The 27367-nt window shown below is 40.3% G+C and overlaps 1 protein-coding gene across 7 annotated transcripts in view; it reads right to left on the bottom strand.

Annotated features, from left to right (window-relative positions):
- Positions 1 to 317: 317 nt before the first annotated feature.
- The window catches only part of ATXN2 (ataxin 2), a 47748-nt gene continuing 20698 nt past the window's right edge, over positions 318 to 27367 (bottom strand). For 3 of the 7 annotated variants that reach the window (XM_075178467.1, XM_075178463.1, XM_075178469.1), the window contains 18 exons: positions 26918 to 27115; positions 26632 to 26816; positions 25992 to 26201; positions 23084 to 23263; positions 22537 to 22734; positions 21241 to 21345; positions 20404 to 20474; positions 19952 to 20265; positions 18957 to 19020; positions 18038 to 18190; positions 17611 to 17677; positions 16665 to 16849; positions 9005 to 9137; positions 6057 to 6110; positions 2126 to 2271; positions 1358 to 1582; positions 1048 to 1213; positions 318 to 940 (listed from right to left, as the gene is read on the bottom strand). In XM_075178467.1, coding sequence (XP_075034568.1) covers positions 912 to 940; positions 1048 to 1213; positions 1358 to 1582; positions 2126 to 2271; positions 6057 to 6110; positions 9005 to 9137; positions 16665 to 16849; positions 17611 to 17677; positions 18038 to 18190; positions 18957 to 19020; positions 19952 to 20265; positions 20404 to 20474; positions 21241 to 21345; positions 22537 to 22734; positions 23084 to 23263; positions 25992 to 26201; positions 26632 to 26816; positions 26918 to 27115 — 2683 coding nt within the window. In that variant the 3' untranslated portion in view covers positions 318 to 911. The remainder of the gene's footprint in view (positions 941 to 1047; positions 1214 to 1357; positions 1583 to 2125; positions 2272 to 6056; positions 6111 to 9004; positions 9138 to 16664; positions 16850 to 17610; positions 17678 to 18037; positions 18191 to 18956; positions 19021 to 19951; positions 20266 to 20403; positions 20475 to 21240; positions 21346 to 22536; positions 22735 to 23083; positions 23264 to 25991; positions 26202 to 26631; positions 26817 to 26917; positions 27116 to 27367) is intronic. The other 4 variants (XM_075178464.1, XM_075178468.1, XM_075178466.1 and 1 more) reach the window with 4 other exon arrangements.

The following is a 27367-nucleotide window of genomic DNA, read 5'->3' as shown; positions in this document are numbered from 1 at the left end:
TCATGTCCAACATGTCTAATAGTGACCTAAATATAAACACATGCCTTGCTCTAAAAATGTACAATATGCTAAATGACCAATTTGCAATATACCCTCTAATCATTTTACAAGTGGATGAATAAAAAAAAATAAAAAATGATAAGAGTCACCAGGCAACAGTTACCATAAGGACTGACCAAAACCATCTGAGCAAGGTAGACAATTGTACTGAAAAAAAAAAAAAAAAATGAATAAAAATAATCCATGGTGGCACTTTACACACATTATAAATGTGAACATCTCATTTAATACAACAAATGAATACAAAAAGTCAGCTGTCCGTTTTTAAAACTTTTTTAATTTTTATTTTTTTTTTAGTTTTTATTTTATATTATCTACAAAGTAAAAGTTTTTTTTCCTTAACTTAAAAGTTACACCGCTGTTGCAAGACAACGGCCACATCAAACCTGATTCATAAATAATAATTCACCAGTTTGATGATCAGAATCTTTACTGAATCGGTTTCAAGTTTAGACATAAAAAGGGATTTTAGAGTCTTGATTTTTTTTTTTTGTAAGGTGAAGATAGCAGCAAGAATCACTCGTGTTATTTCCTTCGCTAGCTGATGAGTTCATAACTTAGAAGGGCCTTTAAAAATAAATAACTTCCAGTTACCAGCAAGCAAAGGTTGGGCTTGGAGGATTGATGCAGTGTACTGAACAGCCTGCAATTTCCTACATGCCTCTACTCAGTCCGAATCTTTCCCACTGCAAGATGATCAGTTAGCATTCCTATTGGAGGTTAGCAGAAATCAAGATTTATTTTTTAAACAAAAATGAGAAATTCTAGATGTCAGGACTTCCACTGAAGGGAAGAAGTTGAGGATTTTTGGCCTACAAAAGGGTTCCAGCCTTTTCACAGAAACTCCAGATTCACAGCTGTTGTTGGTGATGTGCTTGCACTAGATGACACAAAACAGGAACAATGTGTTAGTGATACACATCTACTGAAGGAAACATACAAAATTCAACTACATAATGTCATGTCTAGTTTCACACCAACATTTACCTGGAGGATGGGTCATATAGGGAAAGTGTGCAGTTGTAGAAACAGGAATGGGCTGTAGAGCACTCTGTGCAAGAGCAGCTTGAGGACCCCCTGGTGGCTGTGCCGTCATCAGCATCATGGGATGAGCCGTTGGATGAGAAGGAACCATTCCAGACTGTACATGAGCCTTCATAGGTAAGGAGAGTAGGGGAATAGATAAGTCAATGTAAATCAAGGCCACAAAATCAGAGAAAATGTCAGTAATTGCCTAGATTAACTCAACAGTACCAGGCATAACACATTACATTACAAAAGATGATTGTTTAATTACCTGCTGCACATGAGCCATATGAGGTGGGTTGGTATAAGCGGGCTGAACATGTGAGGGATGGATTGTGAATACAGCCTGCTGAGTAGGAAAGCTGTTCTGTGGGGACTGTGCATTAGAGCCAGGGGTCATGGAGGGAGGTGTAGGAGCCAGTCCAGTATGGTAAAGAGCAGACTGCTGCTGCTGGTTAGCCAGGTGCAAAGCCTGGGCTGCCTGGTGCTGATGGTGCTGTGAAGAAATAGGAAAGGGGAGCAGGCATTAGGAGATCATCCAAGGTTCAGAAACGGCATAATTAGATTTTAAAAACAGGGAATGTTAGAACCACATATTGTACTACACGACCAACTCACGCCCAAAGTCTTCTCCTTCTGGAGAAAGGACTGTATGCTGTACAACCAGCCTAGAGGCAAGCACCAAAACCCACTTTACAGTTTGGAATTAATGCTTATAAGTGAGGCACCAGTGTGCCAGCTGCTAAACTGGGCCATGTCCTACCACTTCTATAGCACCTCCTGTCCTGTCCATCATGACCCTTACAGCTCTAGACCACCAAGATGCAGATGTGGTGAGCAGATAAGAGATGCGCTGCAAACACAGTCTTGCAAAGTACAACTATGTGATTAAAATCGAGGGACAGGTTAGGCATGGCCGTTTGCGTCACGAGCAGTAATAGGAGGCATCAAAACATTATAAACTCAGCATTAACAAGACTAATTAAATTGGTTACTAGTAAATTCACAAAATTACTACACAAAACTAAGCATTTCTCACCTGAACTGGGCTTGGCGCTGGATGATTACCTCCATGTTGAGATTGTTGCTGTCCAGTAGGTGTCGCTGAAGGCTGAGGATGTTGGGCATGTGGATGTAGCGCAGCATTGGGGTGAGCATACTGCTGTGCTAATGAGCTAGTAGAAACTAAAAACCAGAAGGAAAAAAAAAATAAAGTTAGAGAAAAAGGTGAAGAAAGCAAATACACAAGTTATGGTGATGAACGTGTGCAGCCAGCTCTACAACAGTATGCACATCTTCTAACTGTTCAAGAGCCAGTAGCACCAATGATATTGGGCCATAGAAATTCAACTATATAATGTGCAAGTCTACATTGCAGACAAGCATACAAGGGATCCTTTGAAGTATTTTCAATGGTGGTGGTCATATTTCCAAGGATCACATTTTAGCAGACAAGACTAAAAGATAAAAACTATTTTCTAAAATTGACTGAACTTGGAATATTAGTAGGTGAAAAACATTGTGGCACAGGACTACCAACTTTACAGATGGAAGAGCCGCTTGAATAAATAAAGAAGTACTAACAGATGAACCGAAATCTATTAATGCAGAGTGGCTCATGTATTCAGTCTGGTCATCTACAGCATCCAAACATAGTAGTTTTGAATAGGCCGAGCTACAGTAGAGGAATCAAACAGATGCCTTGTTATCTCATGTTGTGCTATTTGTTTTATTTGAGCCTTTATTTGTGCCCCTGAAGAGCTTTGCTGTACCTTTTATACTCTAATTCTAAAAATCAGCAAAAGCCCCAAAGTGTCAATTATTGCCAAACATTAAAAAAAATAAACAATGTCGTATACAATCATTGTTTAATATTTAATTACTGGGTCCACTTGAATTATAAAAGCTTAATACAAATAAACACACAGGAGGACCATTTTTATTATTTCCTCAATTGCGAATACAATTTGCAATGTCTTACTAAAACGGACAGTAAAGGTTAGCAACCCTAGGAACTAATGTATACTTCCTGATTTCAGTCTATCTACTCAACAGCTGGTGACCCAAGCTGACATGCGAATTGGTATACAGTATATATTTATAGCTGGAAAAACATGCAACGCCACTTTTTTTCTTTACACTTTGCGGAGCGCTGGCTCTTTGCAGCAACCAATTGGTTTAACCAGTTTTAATTAAGGCAGCAGAAAAATCAAATCATTTGCAAATCACTTCACTGGGGAATATGAAAAAATACAAGGGCATCTCCATTTATCTTGTGCTGTCAGTGCGTTCCAAACTTTATACACATACATTACTATGCAAGTTTTAAGGGAGGTGTGGAAAAATTCTGCAAAGTAAGAATGCTTTCAAAGTGTTAATAGTTTATTTTTATCAATTAACAAAATGAAAAGTGAATGAACAAAAAGAAATCTAAATCAAGTCAATATTTGGTGTGACCACCTTTGCCTTGAAAACAGCATCAATTCTTTTAGGTACACTTGCACACAGTTTTTGAAGGAACGCGGCACGGAGGTTGTTCCAAACATCGTGGAGCACTAACCACAGACCTTCTGTGGATGTAGGCTTGCTCAAATCCTTCTGTCTCTTCATGTAATCCCAGGCAGACTCAATGGGGAGATCAGGGATGTATGGGGGCCATATTAATTTCAAGACTCCTTGTTCGCCTTTACAATGAAGATATAGCTTTATCTTCTGTTCATTTTGTTAATTGATAAAAATAAACTATTAACATTTCTATTTTTGAAAGCATTCTTACTTTGAGGGATTTTCCCACACATGCTTAAAACCATTGCACAGTATTGTATACAAATAGGGAAATGTAATATGTATACCCTGTGTGCAAGTAGGTCAACTAAAATGCAAAGTCACTGGAATGTGAATCAAGCACATACAACTCTATTTTTTAGTCATTGAAAGATTTCCACTTCTTGTTCATGATACAGCTAACATACTAGGGGTCACTGGCACCAGTGTAAAGAGCAAGCATATACCAACCAAAGTAGTAGGTAAAGTCAGAGGGCTGTAAGTTTATTTTCATGTTCTCATCAGTCAGTTGTAGCATATCCACCCTTTAAAGTCTAATGTTTCAGCTATCTGCAAGTTAACCATATTTCAAATGCTAAAAACATCACTGGCTAAATTAGTCTGAAATATTAAAGTACTAGTCAAGTAGATAAACGTTAAATTCACAGAATATATGACCCCCCCCCCCCCCCACACACACACACTCCAAGCCTGCAGCATTGCTTTGCTCCTCATTCTCCATGTTGCCACCAGAGACTTTGAATAAGGAACAATGGAAGCTAGCTGTGGAGTGTAGCTGCCTGTGCACTAAGGACCCTATGTAACTTTGCTCATGCATGTTCAGTGTTTTTACAGTGTAGTTCTTACAATTGGATGGATGAGTCCTATCTATAATTAAAGGGGGCTATTTCATGAAGAGCTTAGGGTACGGGGGGGGGGGAGTTATGGAGTTCTGAATAGTTGTTCTGTGCCACCCCATAGAAAGTCCCCAAGCCAGCCCAAATAAATAGTCAGACTGAGGCTAGAATAGCTGCTATATGTTGAAAGAAACCAAAAAAGTTAATTTATGAACTGAAGAAAAAAAAAAAAAAAAGTGCAGCTACTAACCTAGAGCATTTGGATGTACATGTCTATGTTCCAGTCTTTGGCAACAGGCCCTTCAAATCACACTGCATCTACACTTGCGGGTTGACACTCCAGAAAAATGCATGGTGGAATAGAACTAGTTCAAACCAGTTGCACTTTAGGACCAGACCCTTCATTAAATTTTTATATCTGATAAAATACTCCTTTTTAGCATCATTAAAGCCCTTGATCACTAGGTTACATCATAACTTTATTTGTTGCATGTCACATATTAAGATTTTTTTTGTTTTTTAATATGCTCATTAAAGTGCAGCCAGAAATGCTTTGTACCACGGGTGCACCCGGAAGGTGCAAAATCTGTCCAATTAAAGTATAGGGACAGTTGTCCTGTACATTCCAGCAACTCTGGCCATCTCAAGAATTCAAGTTCTTTTCAAAGGATTGCACCCAGCTGTAAACCCAGGATGACCTGTGGGTAGTACATATAGGGAGGTAATTTACATAAGCCAGTCACACAAAATGAAACCTTTTTTTCACTTCAGTAGCAGAAATGCTCCCTCTGCTGGATGGGGCTAGCTTTTGCATCCTGCAACCACAATCATGGGCCACAAATTCATTGCATTCATGTAAAAATGCGTTAATAGGCCATATGCAAATGACCCTTATTTGGTTGTGTAGATAAGCCAAACTTGTGTGGGAAAGTGTATAAAAAGTCACTATTGAGCATTCCCAGTGTGTGTGGGGGGGGGGGGGGGAGAGAGAACAATGAATACTTTTCATATGAAAAACTTTCAGCACTGACTGCACAAGTGCAGAGTTACTTATATGAAGCATTAGTAAGACTTGGATTTCCCCATAACCCATCTCCATTTATAGGACTATACCGATGTAAATATGGACTATGCTGTGTCAAGTAGGTGGGAGACTATAGTGGAAATTCCAGAACATTGATCAGCATCACACAGTGATCATTGTCCAACCTAGTTTTTCCAACATTACAGATCATATGTAATATTTTCTAATCAATGTTCATCCAGCACGCAAAATTAAATACAATTAATAAACATTTTACCATAGGTGGGCCAATTTACATGGCAGGTTACATCTAAAACCGAACGTTCATTTTGTCAGAGACCTTGCGTGAATATTGCAAATTATGGCGCTCCTTACACTGGAAGGGTTTACTGAATCCTGGGTTTTAAAGAAAAACCCTCATTATACTAAGCATATTGATCGGTAGGAAGGACAGCTTTGCAATGCATTTACCATAAGAGCTTCACAAGCACAAATCAATTGTATAAGGGAAACAAAAAAACAAAAAAAAAACAACAACAACTCACTGGCAAAGTAGAAAGAAGGGACAGTCTCCTTGTTGTTTGGGATTTTAGGAAATGCTGAATTTGGGAAAATAGAAAGGTAAATTAGCCTTTTGTGAAAGCAAAATAAGGCTGACATGATGGATAATGAGCATGAGATTTATTTTGCTTATGCTTCCAAAACAATGAATCAAGAGAACATTTCTGAGTCTATACCATCATGCAAATATTCTATCGCCTAATAAGTTCCTTGGGCTTCCATGTTTATAGATTTATATTGAAACTCTAGATCAAAGTTAAAAAAAAAAAGCACCTGTCACCTAGTCAGTGGAAGCTGCACCATAAACAAAATGTAGCCTATTAATTCACTGGGAAATCGTGACATGAGGCATGAGACACGGTCTCAACGATGTCTATGGTTCAAAGTCCACTGTATGTAGGTGAAAGGTACACCAACTCTATAAAACAAAAATTGTTTAAGAGTCACAGCTAAATGGAATGGGGGAAGAAAAAAAACCCAAAATGCGCACAAAGATGTTTTAATGCTGAATTGGAGAAGGCTTCAGATGAAAAAAATAAAATAAAAAGAAGAATATTTTTTTTTTTTGAATAAACCTTTCATTTAATGTTTATCCATTTCATATTTTTATTATAATAATTTTATTAATACTTCGCTGCAGCTGAATATTCCGCAAACTGAGTTCTGTGTTTGGCAACACCTTTAAGAACCCCAAGATTGAAAATAAAAAGCTAGGGAGCTATCCAAACAGTTTGTCTTCTAGCCTCTTATGAGACCTATGACAGTCTCAAAATCCTTGTGGATAACTTGAAGCCAAAGTGAACCTAGAGATTCAATCTTAAAAGCTAGTTTATAGTCAAGACTAAACATGGTAGACAATGAAGTACAATGTCAAAAGCATCTGATCAAAATCACATTTTCAGCTATTGCAGAAAATCTAGTCAGCAGATATTTGCTATCAGCCTGAGTGTCAGGCTTATGTGTGGCCAGTATACAGTAGGCCAATGAAGTCTAGCCTGCAGAATAATACAGCTAAAGAATCAGACATATCCTCTATGCTAAGCTCTTGAATTGAAGCTATCCAATTTGAAAACAAAACTAAATAAGACTATTAAACTTTGAATTCTGGGTAGTCTTCAGCAAATCAATGTTTAAAAGCTAAACCTAAAAAGTAAAAAGAATTACAGGAGGGATGAGACCAAACCCACCTGCCCATAATCCAAACAAAGGGCAGTTTGTTTCTCAATGTCAGGTAAGAGGCTGGGGGAAAACAGAGGCCTGCTCTTAAGCCAGATGTGTGACCATGCAACTAAAAAAAAAAAAAAGTGTTCTAATTTGCAAAATGTACACAAGATAACAAAAATTACCCAGGAAATGCATTAGTCTAACATGAGATGGTGATGAGATGACAAAGCAGAGATTGTCCATATTCTACATACGCCACATTTATAAGACGTGAATGCCTGGAGTGCTTATGAATAGGGAATGAGAAACCTTTAACTGTAGAGGAAGCCACAGACAAGGATTCTCTGTTCAGTCATGCAGCAGCTGATCATGCAACAGGGAATTCCCATGAGTGTGTAAAAGATCTTTTATAACAGGGAATGTAGACAAAGATGAACATGAAAACAAAATCAAACTTGCCGACACCACTTGTCTAAAAAATGCATATACTGCCTCAAGTTTCGTTAATAAAATAGATTTACCATAAACTTTGTCACGACTACAAATGAACAGAGAATGAATGTGCAGAGTGTCAGAATGCTTTGCAGAAATAATCAGGCAAATAAAGTTGTGGATCAGACTTACAAGGCACCAAATCTGCCAACAGCACTCACTTATGATGCATCAAGTTAACTGGACACCAGAGCAGTTGTGATTATAACCCATTAACATACACAAGGTTGCACGCCAACCAGGTACAGTTTAAATCTATAGTTTACTTTCAATGCTGCTGGGCAGAATCATTAAAAAAAAATAAAAAAAATAAGCACCAACTGGTATGTGTAAGGACAGCAAGATTTACAACATGCCATGCAGTAAAGGCAACTGTTGCAGGCTGAAGTGTAGGATGGGAAAGCAAGCAGAGAAACACATGCTTTAAACAACCAACTAAATGTTGTAACCTTATGAACACCTCAATATAAGCAGCTTTCTGCTACACCATTTAATACTTAGAACTCATCTATTATTTTTAGGCGGTGTAAGCAACCTCAAGTAGAAGTCACCATTACCAATGCTTTTAATGGAATGTGAGAAGCCTTTACTATATATAGCAGGCGACACCTGCAGTAGGAGTTGCGGATACTACACTACATGAAACAGGTCGGCAAGGAATCTACCATGCATTGGAGTGAAGATAAAACGTCACTCATCCTAAATACCTGGTTCTGATAAATACCACTGAATTTTAACAGTAGCTTTTATATTTAAAGCAACTGTCAGGAAGATTAGGGGCCCTTTAACCTTTTCACTCGCAAGAGTTTTGTCAGGAACAACTCGTTTTTCATAGTACTCAAACAAAATTGATATTGTTTGGTTTGGGACAGTTAGGGATTTCCTCCGATTCCATACCATGAACTCAATGCCTTTAGAATGCCCCCGAATTAAAAACTTTGCTTTCGTGATTCATTCCTTACTTTCCTAAAATTAATTCAACCCACCAAATATCCCCTTATTTTAAGCTGACACTTCTAACGATTTACAAAGGATACCAATTAAGTAGTTTACTGAAGGTTTGGAGTCCATGTAGAAATCCAGATATGGGCACTCTCACTACTAAGCACTTACAAACCTGCATCGACTTGTGAATGTGGCCTGTATAAACCATGAATACTTCCTAACACAGAATGTGCCACTGCATAATTAAGCGATGGTAAATTTAACAAACAGATTAATATGCAGCTTCTTAAAAAATAATTGAACAGTCACTGTTTGGGTTGATGTTTCTTACCATACATAGCATGTGTTTGCTCGGGAGTTCCATACTGTGCAGCTGATGAAGACACCAAGCCAGCCTGTGCATGTGTTGGTGGAGCCATCATTCTGGAGTTTCCTTGTATTACAGGGCTATATACATGGGGATGCTGGAATAAAATAAAAAAATATAAAAAAAAATTATGCAATGATAAAGTCAAATAAAAGCCAGGAAGCAGAGCCGACAGCAGCATGATAGAAACGTGGTTTTTGTACTTTAAGTAAACCCTTTTCACTAGACGTTGGGGATACAGAGACTCAGCCTGGCGTTTCAAACAGAGAAGATTTTATGTACAAAAGTGATCCCTCTTCTATACCCCCACCCTGCAAGGAACTCCTGCTATTTTTATAACCAAGCTCCACAGGAAAAATGTGATTTTTGTACTCACGTAAAATCTGTTTTAGTCCATTGGGGGGGGACACTTTTGTTTAACCAAGCCCTAGCTCCTCCCCCTCTCTACCCCACTTCCTGCTAGCCTAAGTTTATGTTTAACCCAAGCCCACAGAAAGCAGAGGGAAAAAAAACCAAAAAAAAAAACCACAACATTCACTTAACTCTAGTTAAGAGAAACGGATTTTAGGCAAGTACAAAAATCCCATTTTCTCTATCCCCCTTTTGGAGACATCCCAAAGCTGCCTCATGGGAGGGAACGCTCAGAAGAAACGGCACAAAGAACTTTTCTTCCAAAACCTGCATCCCTGGATGCAAACACATTAAACTTGTAAAACCTAGTGAATGTGTGTACCGAAGACCACATGGCCGCCCTACACAGCTGTTGACTGGAGGCACAATGGCAAGCCGCCCAGGAAGCACTTACAGACCTTGCAGAGTGCGCCTGAAAATTATCTGGGACAAGCTCTCCAGCCCCACTAGAAGCCTGACGGATAACCGCCGTAATCCACCTAGCAATAGTCACTTTAGAAGCTGGTCAGCCTCTCTTGGGAGCCTCACAGATCAAAATCAATCAAAAGATCCTCAGTTTTGCGCACATTCTAAAACCTTCACACAAATGCGTAAGGCTCGAACATCGGAAAAGGATGATTTTATTCGTCATCTCGAAGACCTAGAATTAGTCAGGGCAGGAATGACAATGTCTTGATATAAATGGAATCTAGACACGACCTTAAGAAAAGAAGGCTTTGTTCGAAGAACTGCCCGGTCTTCATGAAAAACAAGAGGAGACTTGCAAATCACCTCATCATTTATAGAACATTAATGAAGAAAATCAAGGTAATTATACACAGTTTGATTAGTGCAGTCATCCATAAAAACAGTCAATTTGTCACAACTGTTGATGTAACACTGAGGTTTTATTTACAGAATTCACATACAGCATTGTACTCATCAGTCTCTCTGAAAGATCTGAAACTCTTTGTGCTGTAGACATGGCCAAAAGGAAGATTGTCTTTCAGGTCAGAAATTTGAATTCCACTGTATTCAAAAGGCGGATGCTGTAAAGCATTCAACACCAAATTCAAATCTCATGGTGCTACCTGAGGAACAAATGGAGGTTGTACATGTGGCACGCCCTGAATGAAAGTGTGCACATTAGGTATGATAGCTAGTCTTCTTTGCAAGAAGACCAAAAGGGCTGACACCTGACCCTTAAGAGAACTAAGGCGCAAACCTACATCCAACCCATCCTGCAAGAACCTAAGTAACCTGACCAAGCAAAAAGAAGTAGGATACCCATTCTCTTCACACCAGCCAATATATGTCTTCCAGACTCTATGATGGTCTTTGCAGAACCCGGTTTACGAGCCCAAAGCATGGTTTGCACCACGTTCATAAAAACCCTTAGCTCGCAGGATCTTGGCTTCAACATCCACGCCGTTCAAGCCAGACGTTGCAAACCTAGATGACAAAAGGGACCTTAAGTTAATAGGTTTGGATGAAGCGGCAAACGCCACGACCGAGATCCTGCCATGGAGAGCACGTCTGTGTACCAGGCACTAGTAGCGCCGGATTGGCCGCGGAGAAGGACTGGAACACCCACTCTCTTTACCTTTAACACCTGTGGGAGCATGACTACCGGTGGGAAAAGGTACACTAAGCGGTACCTCCAAGGGACAGACATGGCATCTACTGCAACAGCCATAGGATCTCTTACTTGTGGTTCAACCGAAATGCCATCATGTCGACATCCAGCTGAACCCACCGTTCCAAAAACTGACAAAACACTTCCGGATGGAGAGACTATTCACCCAGATGCAGAGTGTACCTGCTTAGGAAATCTGCTTCCCAATTTTCTATTCTGGGAATAAACATAGCCATAAGTGCCGGAACATGAGCTTCGGCCCACTGAAAAATTTTGTGCGTCTCTCGCATGACCAAGGGACTCTTGGTGCCGCCCTGATGATTGAAGTATGCCACCGCCATGGCATTGTCTGACTGAATTTTCACTGACCTTCCCTGCAGCAAGCGTTGTGCGCTCATAAGAGCATGAAACTGCTCGCCGTTCCAAGACATTGATTGGAAGCTTGGATTCCTTTGGAGTCAAAAGACCCTGAAAACAAGCGTGAAGACAGACGGCCCCCCCAACCTCGAAGGCTGGCATCCATTGTTATCAAGGTCTAATTTAAAATTGAGATTTTGTTTCTGCAACAACCAAAGAAGCGACTGACACGTTTGCGGAGACAGGCGGAATACCTGGCCCACCAGATTCAGATGGGATTTGTCGTGCAAGGATAGAATTTTGTCCTGAGGCAAGACCACCAGTCATTGTCGGGTGTCGAACAGACCCAAAAAGATCATCCGCTGAGATTGGATCAATTTGGGACTTTTTGAAATTAAGAATCCATCCGTGAGATTCTAGAGTCTGGATCGCTACTTGGATATGCGACTGAAGTACCTCTGGATATTCTGCCTTAACAATCATCCCTTACCTGGACTATCTTCTTTTAATCCCTTTGGACCTTCGCAGAGCAGCCATGATCTTGGTGAAGATGCGCGGGGCTTTCAGGGAGAGCCTGAAATTGGAAGTGTTCTGACCGAACCACAAACCTCAAGAGGGACTGATGACCCTTCCAGATAGGAACATGAAGATAGGCATCCTTGATGTCTAGAGCCACCATGAACTCTCCATGTTCCATGCCGTGAACGACAGAGTGCAAAGACTCCATCTTAAACTTGGACACTCTGAACTGAGTGTTCAATGAGTTTAGATTAAGAATAGGTCTGAATGAGGTGTCTGGTTATGGCAAGAGAAAAAAGGTTGGAATAAAAACCCAAAACTTTTTAGAGATTCTGGCACCGGAATAATCACTACGGAAGAGGGTTTTGAATCGCTTCTCGCAAAGCCAATCGCTTTTGTGGACAAATGGGAAACCCCTGCCTGGTAGAAAGACCGGGCAGATCGATCTTGTATCCCTGGTCCACCACTCCCCGTACCCCAGCATCGGTGGTTGACAAACCACCGATCCCCTAAACAAGGGAAGACGGGCTCCCACCACTGGCGTCAGCAGAGGAGCAAAATGCCCGCCATGCGGACTGCTTGTCTGCATGCTTCGGTGCTGGACGTCGGGCAGATGACCCCCGAAACCTACCTGAGGACCGAAAGGACCCGTACCTGGACATTTATTGATTGGGAGCATTAACAGGAAGAAAAGTGCTCTTCCCTCCTGTTGCTTGACCGATAATGGAGTCAAGCAAAAACACCCCCAGAGAAAGGTATGGTCTCAAGAGCTTTTTTAGACTCAACATCATCCTCCCAGGACTTAAGCCAGAGAGTCCAACGAGGCGAAACCGCAGAAGCAGAGATCCGTGCCCCAATCAGTCCCGCGTTCATGGCCGCTTCGCCTAAAAAAACAAAAAAAAAAACAAAACTGTCACCCTCAAAATCTGCTCCTCGAATGGAAGCAGTTCAGACGGTCTGCCTGCCAACAAACCTTCAGACTGCTGTTCTGATCAGCATTCTACAGCCTTGTGCACCCACGCCAAGGCAGGCCTCAGAGACACCTGCTGCCATGAAAATGGACTTAAGGACAGTCTCAATCTTAGTCTGTACCATCTTTAAGAGTGGCTGTGTTAGGAAGAGGAATAGTAGTTACCTTGGCCAACCTTGCAACAGGAGTATCCACACGTGGAGGTGCCTCCCATTTAGCAAGAACAGGATAACACTACTGCAGCCGCCAGGATACTTGGAACTTCCTAAGTGGGGAAACCCAAGGCTCAGCCAACAAATCTTCCACTTGGGAAGAAGTGGGGAAAAGAGAAAGATCTTTTTTGTGCACAAAAAGAAGCCTCTGCAGCTTCAGGAACCTCTTCCTCAGGAAAATCTAGTACCCAACGCAGCCTGTATTAACTCCTCCACACTGACGATCAGAATGAACCTCTCCACTACAGAAGGAGCATTCATGTCAGAATCCACCGCAAATTCACTCTCCTCCTGGGAACAGTCAGAATCTGATTCATTTCCCTGTAGGGGTGCCGCCACTCGCTTGCGCTTACATGAGGAAGACTGTAGCAGATTACAACATCCTTTCTAAAGTGGAAGAAACCGAAACCAAACCTTGTACTGATGATGCAAGCCCCCGTACCCAAGCTGGTTCTACAGACTCCGCCGTGGTAGAAACAGGCAAACCTTGACTTAGAATACCAGAACCCATCTCATTCGCCACAGTGGAAGAGGAATTAGAAGATGAAGCGGCCACAGCACGAGACCGCACAAACTGAGCAAGTTCAGCCACAGTATTGGAAAGAGACAGAGTCCAGGCAGGTTCTGTCATATCTGAACCAGCAGCTGTTTCACACAGTGTGCTCTCTGAAGACTGACAGGCTGCGCACAGATCCTGCGTGCCTGACTGTCCAGACGGCAACTTAACATTTCAGGCAGCATAGTGAAATGCAACATAGAAGTAACACCAGCCTTAACACGCATGGATTTTCCCTTATAGGACATGTTAACAGATGGGACAAAACACATAGATAACCGTGCAATAAACAGTGAACAAAACACAGTATAGACGGCAAGCAGCACATAAATCTAAACCAGAAAGTGAGCCTGCAATATAGCCAAACAGCCCCACAGACTAAAAGACAAAACTCTGGAAAACAACAACCCCCAACCCTCTACCTCACAGGACTTAGGACAGAAAAGGGCAGAAGCTGGAGCTGTAAAATTGCTGCCTATTCTGGTGTCTGCACACAAAGGAGCAAGACCACCAAGGAGGAAGTGCAATAGATGAACACATCTCTCCCCCAGGGCCCAGCACTGGATTGACAAGCGTCCATCAGGACTACCCCCTCAACCAATCCAGTGCCTAGCAGGGCTCACTATCTTAGTGACCCGAGCCTGATCCAACCCCCTAAGATAAAAATAGATTTATTTATTTTTTTCTCCCATGACTGCCTAGTAAGGGGCAGCCTCATCTTAGGGAACATACTGCGATTTACTACACCCCCCCCCTCCCAGCACTGTGCTGGGAGAAGGTACACTTACCTACAGCAATCCCTCCTCACGCAGTGGCTGCAGCTGTCTGTCACAGCAAAGGAGGACAGGCACAGCCTGCGGCAACTGTAGAGAAGACAAAACTGCAATGGTCTATGTACACATCCACCAAAAGGTAGATCCTGAAATTGGAAATGATGGGACTAAATAGCGAATTGAAGACATTTGTGACCCTCACAGATGGAAACATGCAAGTAAGCAATTGTTCGTGTCCATGGAGACAATTAACTTTTTCCTTTCCATGCTGTTTATGACAGACCTCAGACTCCCACTTGAACCTGTTCACTCGAACTTGGGTGCTCACAAACTTGGAAGTTCAAAATTGAAAAAAATTCAGTTTTCTGCATAAAGATGCGAATAGATCACCATTGGCCTTCTACTATTCTGTTATTGGAATGCCCTTGTGTCAATAGCCTATGAATAGCTTTCCGAAGAGCTAAGCATCTTGCTTTGTCCACGGGAAAGTGGTGGGGAACAGAAAGAGGGAAGAAAAACAAACAAAACAAACAAACACGTCTGGGTGCAGACTTTCGGATAGATTCGACGCACCTTACACAGGCAACTGAAATGGAAATGAAGTTCAAACTGGCTTTGGGTGCTCCCAGACGGACAATCTGACTATCTGAGGACTTGGAAGGCGGTCGGTTAGCTGACCAAGCCCGTTTTCCCTCGAGGTTGTCCTGCATGAGAAGCAGATGATTGGTTGAACACATCTGTGGGGGCAGTCAGCAATTGAGATCTGGGTCTCACGACAGCAATCCATCTGCTGCCCCCCCAGCTCCCAATGGTCCTGAATTTTTAGAGCTTGCAGCACTAAATCTATACCTTGCTGCCTAATGGAAACCCCATCAAAACAAAAGGAAGCCTCAATATAAAAAATCCACATCCACCTCGCCTACCTTCTGAGAAATACACTCAGAGGCTGATCCCTCACAAGACTGAACCACAGTAGAACTGACACTTCAGAGGCCTAGCTAGATGGACTCTAGAATCCTCTAACAGGACCCAAGGACCCAGAGCAGACATCACTTTGTGCCAAATACAACTCGTCTAGCAGGGTGGCAACTTAGCTCAAAGACGCGTTGACAAGAACACTTCAGAGGAGGGGAATAGAAAAAAAGGTTATCCTCATTCACACCTCGGGAACATGTGGTGAGCTGTGTAGTCTCAGCAATAGACTGGGCCAAAGATTTAGTCCAGGCTGGTTCTCTCAGACAAGTGGCAGGTGGTGCGCTGAAGTTGGCCATCAGCCTTGCAATTTGCGTATAAGGCGTCCACTCCTGCTAGCTAGGTAATTTGGAATGATATTCTGAATTAAAAAGAAACAAAAAACACAAAACCACCACAATCTTCGCCTTAGAACTACTCCCTTTTTTAGACCTGACAAAAAGACAGCTATCAGAAAAGGGAATGTGAACCTGTAATGACAACTAATCAATCTGAGGATACAAACTCCCTAAGAAAAAACACCCCTCAGTCTAATACATCCCCCTACAAGGGAAATCCAAAGAGGTTACTTCAGTGCAGTTGCTGGGGGCTGAGGGCAAACTGCAGGCTCCCAGCTGGGAGAAGAGAGTCACTCACCTGAAGCTGGACCAGCGTTGTGTGCCCAATGATGCAGTGGCTTTGTGGGGCTATCCAAATCACTACTTGTGTGAGTTACCAGGTCCACCCAATGCGTCTTGCATTCTGCAGCCAATGTAGGCTGTGTGGATGCCCCTGACCACTGTCCTTTATTTCTCAGACAGAAAAAACAGGCTGCCAGAAGCAGCTCTGTTCCAAAGCACAACTTCTTTGGTCACTCAAACGAAGAAAAAAAAGCCCCACACAAACAATTTGCAAGAAACAAAGCGCTCCTGGCTGAAACTCTATATGGCCAAGGTCCAGTGCTCCACATAGGTAGAAAGCGAAACATGTAGAATATGTTTATTCACTCTCTCGTGTTTGAAAAAGAAAATTACACTATGTATCCACATTCTAAGAAAGAATAAAATGTGCATATGCATAACATGTTATACCGGCATCCAGCTGTTTAACACACACAGTAATAGTACAAAGACCAGACTTTGCCGATAAAGTATTTAAAGTAAAACACAAACAGAAAGAAAGCATGAAAAAAAAAAAAAGAAAATCAAATTATAAACGTCTAGTCAGAAGATCAAGCAACTTAAAATAAAAGCCTGTTACCTGTGACTGATAGTGTTGAACATGCTGCATGAGAGGCTGGCTAGGGAACTGCTGAGGGCTGTAAGCAACATACTGTGCAGAATAGGCAGGTGAAGTTGCTACTATAGGAGGGCCTGCTGCAGACACTGGGTGCATCATTGTGTTCTGGTGATGCTGATCCTGACGCTGCTGGGGCATATTTGGTACTGCAAGACAGAATAAAAACGGGTCAACAAACTTTGCACTACATTATTTGATGCATACTGTAGAAGTTTCCATTATTTGAAAAAATTTACGACTAGTCACTAAGATATTCCAAACCATTTATTTTCCCTTTGTATTTGTCTACGTATAATTTTCAGATGAATGTATAAAATGCTTACTGTAGGACTTTTCCTACAAGTCTAAATGTTGAGTTTACCATTCAGTAACACTGGCATTCTTTTTCTCTCTCAATCCCCTAATTACTTCCCACCAACTCTATTCATGTGCAATCATTATCCTGCAATGTGATAGCTTGGGCAAGAGATAAAACCACTGGAGCAAAGCCATTTCCTTGAGTCTCTTAAAATCACGGTAGGCCAAAACACGAGTACATCAAGTTTATAAATCTGCACTCAGAAATATACACCTGTCTAGAGTATGCATTCTACTGTACTAGGCACAATTACGAAAATCCGAGGGCAGAGTTGTCTCATTGTCTGAGACAAGCCGAGCTTCAGCATGTATTAGAGGGATTCCCCAAGAAGGCATAAAAACAGCAAATGCGCCAGGAATAAGTGCTTGATAAAATGAGTAGTTGCAAAGTCTGTTGACCTGAGCACAATGTAAAACCATTTCATGTCTTGAATTGTACAGTGAAGCAACACAAACTTGCTACATAATGCAGAATGGTTTAATTGTGAACAAGACATCACTTACAAAGCTCAATAGAGTAATATAATTACAGCACATGTGCCAGTCTCACCTTTACCTGCTCTGTATGTTTTGGCCTGGTTTACTGGCATTGTCGTCATTGGAATAGAATACAATGGCTGAAACAAGAAAGGAGAAGAAAAAAAAAAGTGAAATTCTACCAAGCCATATTAAAACATGTTCCACATAAGACATAAATATAACAAACAAAATATAAGAAAATATCTGAAAAAGCCGATTAATGCTGTGTCAAGACCAAACTTAAATTAAGGCTTGTCCTTAAAGTTCAACAAACATTGCAGAATTATCATTAAGCGGCATCGTAACGAAGGATAAGGAGGCAAATTTAAAATCCGGTTATTACTATTTAAATATAATTTTCCCTGCAAAACTTACTGGTTCTATTGTAACACCTGTAAATGGTACTGATGTATGTATAAAAGCAACACAAGCTACTCTGGATACTTTTCCTTTATTACCTGCACGCCAGGACTGACAGGAACTGGATACATCATATTTGGTGCAAAACAAACTGGCTGTGTGTATACAGGAGTTGGCTGCTGATGTCCCACCATTGAGGGACTTGGCTGAGCTTGTGGTCGAGGTGAGGTTGGTGTTGTAGAAGGCTTGGGCTGTGTTGAGAGAAAAATAAAATAGTTCTACTCCTGCAGAAATGGATGCTAGATATGGAAAAAGTCTTATAGTTTCTCAGTCATACCTCTCACGCAAAAGTTTTGCAACTATGTACAATAGGATTATAAGGGGGGTATTCAATTGTTCCTCCGGGCGTTTATACGATAATATTGCGCGTAATTACCGTTCATACGGTAATTTACTCGCTCAATTTCAGCTCGCTGCTCAGGGAGCTGCGAGCTGAAATTGAGCGAGTAATTACCGTATAAACGGTAATAGTTTTAACGTGCTCGTTCCGGCAGCGCCCAGAGGAACAATTGAATACCCCCCTAAGTGGCAGGGTAAACAAACTAGGTAACGTAACAGTTCAATCTGTGCTCTCCTTTCAAAATGGCTGCTGTACAATCCATAAGTGTTTTGTGTACAGTGTTTAGTAAAGTGAAAGTTTATCAAGATCCTGCTTTATAAATATTAACAAGCATCTACAACGTTCAGCTTGCATTGTTTCATCAACTCCAACTGAGGTGGACAGCACAACAATGTGCGCATGCATCTGGTACTCACATCAGGTGTGATGTGCTGTAAACTCCACATGACAACCACATTAACAGATATTCATTAGTGTCTTGCAACAGCATAACTCTAGAGTGTTAACTTGCAGTGTTTTTGAATACCACGGCCATAAAAAAAACTATTTTGTGGCACTGTTTATATGAGGGAGAAAAGAAAAAAAAACACCAAAAAAACACCAAGAAGGACAATTACTTGAGCATATGATCGTGGGTTGAACTCCTTAGCATTTGGATTTAGGGTAGATTTCCGTACTTGTCTGAAAGAGGGAAAAACAAATAAAAGTCAGTCATTTGTTATTCGCAAGGTGCCAAGAAATAGTGAACAAATATGCAAAACAGAAATAAAAATTCATGTTAACTAAACTACTGAAATACACATCCAACAATGAAAACACTGCCTAGGAATACAGGATATGTATATGTTCAGTTTGCACATGCAGTTCTATCAAAATGTTTTTCAAGCATTATTACACATTAAACTATAGTTAAAAGAATCTAGTGTTACAAGACCAGTTTTAAATTAAATTGAGAGGGTTTTCCGATAGTGCTGGTGGTGGTGGGGAATGCATGTAGGTTGGTGGTACCTGAATATAGCCAAGAATAGATTGTTGTATTTGTCAGCAGGTGCTGTACTGTCATTTCTTAAATTAGACCTATTGCATAGTTGCCACAGACACTTAAAGCAAGAACAAAACCAGCTGCATGATATAGCAATATTCACACTGGCGTTACTCAATACCAAGTGATTCTTTTGACACCATTAGAATAAATTATACAGCACGACAATTCAACCCAACCATCATAATCTTGTAACTTGCTAGTGACAAATGATGGAATGGGGTTGACAAGGACACATATGGAACAGTTACATTCTTACTGACTATCAAAGAAAATTAAGAAGCACTAATGTGGACTAAGAAATTAAACTAGACTAAGGGTTAGGAAAACCTACATTTTTAAAAGGAAATTCAAAAAGGTCAAATACAAGTTGCTCCTCTAAAATGCAAGGCAGCCACAACTTCAATATAATTGCATAGACCAGTTATAATAATTTTTTTGCAACAAATCCAAATTTTACATGCTACGCATTTGTACAGCAGCTTTAGTTGTTTAAGTGGATGATGGTGCAAATATTGTGTATTACAGTTGTGTTTTCTGCCTTGCAGGGAGTGGGTTGTAATCACTTACTCAGTAGCATTTTCCTTTTTGTCGTCTTTGTCATCTCGATCCTGTTTGCCAGGTCCTGAGGTCTGTACACCTTGTGATGTAACCTCTGGACCTCTCTTGGGTTCAGAACCACTACTGCTGATGACTGGAGAGATGCTGGGACTGCTTGGTTTGCTACTGCTGTTGCTCGTAGGCGCATTACTGCCACTTTCACTGGCTGACTCCTTTGAGTTTGAATCAGACTTTTCCTTCAAAAGCTCTCTGGGCTTCTCTACGTTATCACGGTTTTTGCAGAGAAGTTGATCCATGGCATCAGGACTAGAACTAGACTGTAACTATACAAAAGATGAAAAGTGTAGTCAAATCAGCTTAAGGACATGTTTCAAGTAACAATTTAAACATCACTGCTCAGGTTTACTGTGAACAGCTTTAAAAACAAACAAATAAAAAACCTAAACACATTATGTGCTTACCCTGAAATCATTTTTGAACTTCTTTAAATCATCCAGTTGCTTTCTTTGCTCGGAAGCCATTGGAGACACTACTGAAAAGAATCAGTCACAAGAGATTTTAGACAACTGAAAGTATTCATAGTTTTATAGAATAACCTAGACATGGGTAACCTACTCTAATCTAAAAGTAAAAATATTCTTACAACATACATGTAACAGGCTGACCAGTAAGAGTAAGCATGGGACAATTTCGTTTTTTATGGCAACTCATGTAACGAACCAAAACTAAAAAAAATTTTTAAAAAAAATTATGGTTTTTGTAGATAAGTTAAATCCATCTATGTACATCAGGCAGTTTCCAGAGTAGCTGATAATTTGTATGCACTCAGCGGCCTTAGCTAGACCAGATTTGCATTTGACGTCTGATCAGGTTCTCTCCAGTACCCTCCCTGTTGAGAATGTGGATAGGACGAGAGCTGAAGCACTGGTCCTTCACCTACACCTGCTGTCTATTCGAGAATCACAAGCATGGGAACGTGTGGACACTGCTGTTTCAGTGAAAGAAAGCACCACCTCCTAGTGAACGAAAAGGTATATTAAGAGGGGTAAGCGTGGTTCTGAAACTGCAGCGTTTATCTTAAGCATTCAGATCCTGGACTTTCTTCTTATTTTGGGGGGACACTTATGTGGTATAGAGGAAAGAAATTTAGTTTTGGGTGGAGTTCTACTGTAACATACTAAAATTGTATGAGGATTTCTAAGCATGGACAACATAAACGTGTTGGGATTTTTTTTTCCAGCGGATTCTTCATTACAAATGCTTATGGATAGACATTAAAGTAGTACTTCTGTACATACCTTTGTTGTCAGGTTTGCTAAAGCTAGAAGAATCACTTTGTTTGATAGACTCTCTGATTCCAGCTGGAGAATTTTGCCTCTGATCTTGTAATCTTGAGTCCTTAGCTGAAATAAAAATACCCATTATATAACAATAGATATTAAGCAAAAGATCTCAGTGTATTAACAAGCGTAAACCGATCAGTGAAAAATGCAAAGCCTTACAATGTGTAAGATTTCTATAGTTATTTGCAGTAAGTCATAACATGCACAGAATATCATGCAAAAGTACACTTCACAATATCAGTGTTTAGAGGCACCTGATCCAATAAATACGTGTGCAATATGGTTATTACAGTTGAGCAGCAAGTGAAACATGCATTCAAAATTGCATATGATGCTATGAACAAAATGTACACTTTAATTCTAATCCATGTTCCCATGAAGCCCAAGATTATTTTCAGGTGTAGGATAAAGAGACCAGTGGCAAAAAATATATGACTTATTGGCAATAATCTTTAATTTGATGTACTTTATCCAGAAGGGAATAGATATTTCAGTACTAAAGCTTAGACTTTCAGAAGAGTTGTTGCAAATACACCATTGTAGCTTTGGGCTCTGATTAAGCAGAGGTGGGAATTCAATTCTAAGCAATGTGCCAGAAAGTGCCTCTGGAACAGTAGCAAAGGCAGTTCACGGCGATGTAATATCGCAAATTTTCCCTTGCATACAATTACAGTAATGGCTGGTGGTTCATTGTGGGGAATTGAATCCCTCCTATCAAACCTGATGGTAAGCATATAATGGTATGTCAAGTAGTACCTCCTCACCTCTTTGTCCATTTTACCCAGTTTGTTTATTAGTTTACTATGTTTGTACCCAATTGTAAAGCGCTACGGAATATGTTGGTGCTATATAAATAAATGATGATGACGATACCTACATTTACAAGTAAGTAAAGTCCCAGACATTAGAATACAGCAAAGCATGTGTATTACGGAGCGGATTAATATACATGAAATAACTGGAGTGCTTATGCTTGGCTAAATCTGACCATTATGCTCACTTCTGGAGCAGGCTGCCATATTAGCTAGATGCTTTCTTTAAACAAGCAGATAGAGCATGAGGAAAAGTTAGACAGACTTGCACTGTCAATGTAATGATACACAAGGGTTGAGCTAATGAGATCTCAACAAGCCAAAAACCTGCAGAATTCGCTTTTTGACCTCTGCCATATACCATTTTGACACATTGAAACAAGTTCTTGCGCAGGACCTGGCTAACACTTAAGAGACAGTCATCAGGCAAAGTACATACCTTCACAAGAGGGGGTAACTGCTCTATTGGAAGCTGGGGTTGCAGGTGTTGGAGATCCAGTGGGCACAGGCATGGTAACAGATTCTGATGCAATGGAACCAGCCTGAGGAGAGCTTACAGCTGGCCCTGGGGCACCACTTCCCATTCCACTCTGTCTTGGAGACCGGGGCCTGTGGGTCTTAGGGGAAAGTCTTTGCACTAGAAAAGGAACACAAAGCCACAAATATAATAAGAAATACGATATTGTGGGTGTACAGTGTCCACTGAACTTTGTAAAGCAACAATGCTCTTCTATCCTTCAAGATGAAGTGGGGGAATCTACTGCATGTTTGCTCCAATACTATAAGTATAGTCCTATTACAAACCTTTGAATGTATAAATCTGTAGAAAGTTCTTAGCACTTCCCACATACAAGATCACATGCTAGTGGCATGTAAAACACTGAAAAAGAATGGCCTTAAAAGAAACTAGTTTGTTTTCAATAGAGGTGGAAAGGGATGTGGGGGAGGTTGAAATAAAATTCTAATACAAAACAGAGCCTACTTACCTCCACTCACAACAGATGACCATGTGCCACCTGAGGAGTTGTTTCGAGCTGGTGGAGCAGACACTTCTCCAGGTTCATTGCGAGAAACAAATTCTAGACCTCCACATATTGTGCTCCTACCATTAGAAACCCTATGAGTGCGAGGATGCCGCTGTGCTTTGGGAGACATCCTTGGAGGTCCTAAAATTGAAAAAAATGGCAACTAAAGTTTACCATCATAACCTACAAATGTATGCAAATATGTTTTGTTTGACGACAGGTGGTGTGAATAAAAAAACGAAAAATATAAAATATATATATATATATACATATGCAAGAAAAGCAAATGGCAGAACAAAAAGGCACTACCCTATACTGGTTAACACAAACAAGTTTTAGAAAACTATACACATTCTGCAAAATACCCATGCAATCCACAACAAAAGCCATGTCAGTATATTTAAACACAGTTACACCTGTCTAAACATTCTTCAAAGAATATTCTATCAACTCAAATTTAAGGACTACCAACTTTAATATACAAGGTGAACATCTAACATGTATATTAATATATTTAAGGGGTTGCAACACCTTAACAGAACTTTATGTGTTTGACATTGTATTCACAGTTCCTGCACAGACAATTTTTGTTTAAATGCACATTTTCTGCAAGAAGTGTCAAAGTGGCCGACTGCAGTCTCTCTCAATTCTTACCGACAGGAAGTCTGCTTATGTAGGGAAATGTCCCCTCCATCTCAAATATCTTTCTAATATACTTCTGAAACATTTATGGATGTATGTAGCATCCTTTTTATATAAGCCAACTAGTATGTTGAGTTTAGGATCATTTAGCCAATGTGAATAAAATCCCAGAAAGGATGTCCAAATCCTGGACTCAAATACTGTAAAAGGAACTGCGGATCAAATATTTTAGTTACTGCAACAGGTGACCGATGTAAGAAAAGTATAGGGAATTGGAATGGAACTTCAGAGAAAAACTCCTTCCTATGATATAGATTATGCCTACTACTCTAGCTTTGAAAGGATCAGCGAAGGTTAACAGGACAAAACTTCCAAGGGCTGCCCTCTAATCTTCAAAAGCGCTGCACATTACCCATCTCAGTAAGGAGTTAAAACCATACATTTAATAAATTTAAAACACATTAACATTTAAAAAATATGTCTATCTGTAATAACATAAGCAGACATTTAAAAAAAGGGTTTCAAGTTATAAACAAACAAATCTGACAAAGCAGGAAGGATGGACGCAGCAAGTGAAGGCTCGGAGGGCAACATGCGGCCCATCACACACACTTGCGCAAAAAATAAGATAAACACTCTGCCCCCATCCCAATAGCTACAGAGCCTGTAACCAGGATGTACACGATCACCAGCTGCCAAAGATGACATATGACAAAATAGAAAGATATAGACACATAAGAAGCATTAAATCACTTATGTAGTCCAGAGGAATTACCATTAAAGCAACGGTCATCCACACAAGAATTGATCTAGTTGACTGTGGGAGAGGGAGACCAGACAATATACTTCTGTAATTAAATCTTTGTAATCACCTCATTCCTGCAATCAGTCTCCTTAAATCACATTTGCTAGTGATATTGTAAGCAAATGAAAGACAGACAACAAAAAAGGACAAATGGATAGCATGATATAAGGTAGTTTGAGATTTTAAAATTCTACCAAAAAAATAATAATAGTGCAGTCATTTATGTAGAGCAAAGAAGCAGCCATAATTAGACAAAATTAAAGTGACCCTTACATTCAAAAAACTGCACGGAATATATAAATAGACTCCCAAAACGCAGTGCATTAAAAAAGAAGATTTCACCTTCAAAGGTCATTCATTTTAATTTAACACCCTACGTTCCCCAACTATACTTTTGGCTGTGGTAGAGGGGCAGGGAGCCTTCCACTTGATCTCCCACCTTTTGTTGCATTTAGAAGGGTCCCAATTTTCACATATACCTGGGACCTCTGCTGAACACTTTTGCACCTCCTAGCTCAGTCTATAGTGGGAGAGAACACCGCAGCGCTATATGTAAGTGCTGGGACCCTGCTAAATACATTGGGAAGAGAGAAGTGTTCGATTTAAAATGGAAAATCCCTTTAAAATGCTCCTTAAAGCATGTAGGCAGGCCATCAGTACATAGAATTTTTGAGTAACAACTTAAGGTACAAGGCAGGGAGCAGGAATATTAAAAACAGATTGTTATAACCACTCTAATATCACAAATAAATGGCAAAACATAGCTCGTGAACCTTCATGTCAAAACAAAAAACAGGGGATGGGGGGGGGGGGGCGAGTTTAAAAGTTAAAAACCCATAAAACGTAAACAGGTTGGATGCATGTTACTTGGTTTAAGACGGACTAAACAGAACAAGGACATACATTTTTAAACTCAAACTTTGTGAAGGCAACATGATCAAAGTGGGGTGCCAGCAGCGTTAAGGAGAAAAATCGTGTGATCATGGTTATATTTCAATGTCCTATTACTCAGAGCAGGTAAACACTGATTTAACAGTATTACCTTAAGTAGGAAGTGGACAGGTTATGAGGTTAGTATTAAAGATAGGGAAACGTTTCTATAGCATTGCTGACATTTAGATTACTTCTGTAGAAATTACTAAAATCATAGAATAAAATATCCCAAATACTGCATGACAGTACCCAAGTAATAGAAGCAAAACAGAAACAAGCTGACCATGCTGTGCAGTTCACTATGCGCTAGCGCAGAGGATTACTGCAGTCCAACTAACAGTCTTAAGCCAATTATATAGATTAGGAAGTCTGACCAGGGTTGCAAAACATTGAAGCTGTAGATGTGATTAAGGTCTTAGAAGTTCCATAAGCATATTTGCAGGATGTGAAGGGGTTTTACAAAACAAACAAAAAACAGAGGTGTTGTACCTTCTGAAGACATGCGTTTAGGCATAGTAGAGACAGGAGCTGGAGAACCATGAGCAGAGGGGTGAGACGGGGGCCTGGACGGCCGCGAAGGGGGCCTGGAGGGCGGCCTTGTAGGGGTGGCTGCCCGTGGTGGAAGAGAGTTGGGACCTGACTGGTAGCGAGAAGGTGGGCGGGAGGAAGGAGATGGACAAGGCGATGGCCAGGGAACACCTGACAGAACAAATGAGATGAAGTATAAAAAATAAAAATATGGGATGAAAAGGTGAAAAAACAAAAAAAGAAACAACCCACAAAACCAAACAAAAAACAGCTCAGATAAAAAACAAAAAACTCAAACAATAGAAACTTTATAAAAGCCAGAGGGGAAATGTTTTATTGCTGTAAAGAAGCAGTTTTTGAAAAATGTTCTGAATATCGGAACAGAGTTCGCATTTATCATTCATAGCTCCTGTTCACTCCACCTGCTTTAATCACACTTGTGTCACTGATTTACACACTAATAGAACACAAATGAAAATGGAGGTAGTGTATGATAAATAACACTCAAGATATAGATATATTCTCAATGTAGAAAGGTATACTTACCACCTAAAACAGTGCTTGAAAACATTAATGAGTTAATAGAATTTTTGCAACTTGCCTCCATTAACTACTCTTTGGTCAGTTCCAGAATTGGGACTGAACTCTGAAGAATGGGATCCAGTTCTTGACTGTATAGGTCCAGATCCAGATTGGCCCATTCTTGGTGAATTCTGCCTTACACTGTGGCTACTCCATGACATGCCATCTTTACTTCTTTGTCCGGGTGGAACATACTTATTTTCCCTATGAAGGAGGAAAAAAAAATAGAACATTAATTTATTCTCAAAAAATTACTGTAAATCATCCTTCCAGAAGTCTTCACAGACTACTAACTGCTACCTCACCTAGTAGTTACAGAGTGCCCTTCTCTATCACACATGTTCCGTTGTACTGCTGTATATTTTTCCTCCTCAGACCGGTCATCATTTTCCAAGGCAACACGGGCTTTATATTGGGAGCTGGACTCAATCTCATCAGCTATTTGAGTCGCTCTTGCTTCCCTTTTTAAATACTCTTCAGAATTGTCTCTTTCCAAAGGTACGCTGTTGCAAAAAAATTAAATATATATTTTTTTTCCTTCATTTATGCTTCAAAGCAAACATGAGCAAGGGAAAAAAACAGTGAAGTTGAGGGGAAAAAAAAAAAAAGAAAAAAAAGAGAAAGAAAAAAGAAAGATCTGAGAGTGACATTTTCTTCTCAAAATCAGAACTGCATAAATAAACCAAATATAGTGTGACTGCACAGAATAATAGGAGCCTATGGCTTCTTATCGGTCTTGAACAGTGATCAGACAC

This window comes from Mixophyes fleayi, chromosome 1, assembly GCF_038048845.1.
Source record: "Mixophyes fleayi isolate aMixFle1 chromosome 1, aMixFle1.hap1, whole genome shotgun sequence".
Taxonomy (NCBI): Eukaryota; Metazoa; Chordata; class Amphibia; order Anura; family Limnodynastidae; genus Mixophyes; species Mixophyes fleayi.
Note: the sequence above shows the minus strand (reverse complement) of the source record. Positions and strands in the feature narration are given on the sequence as shown.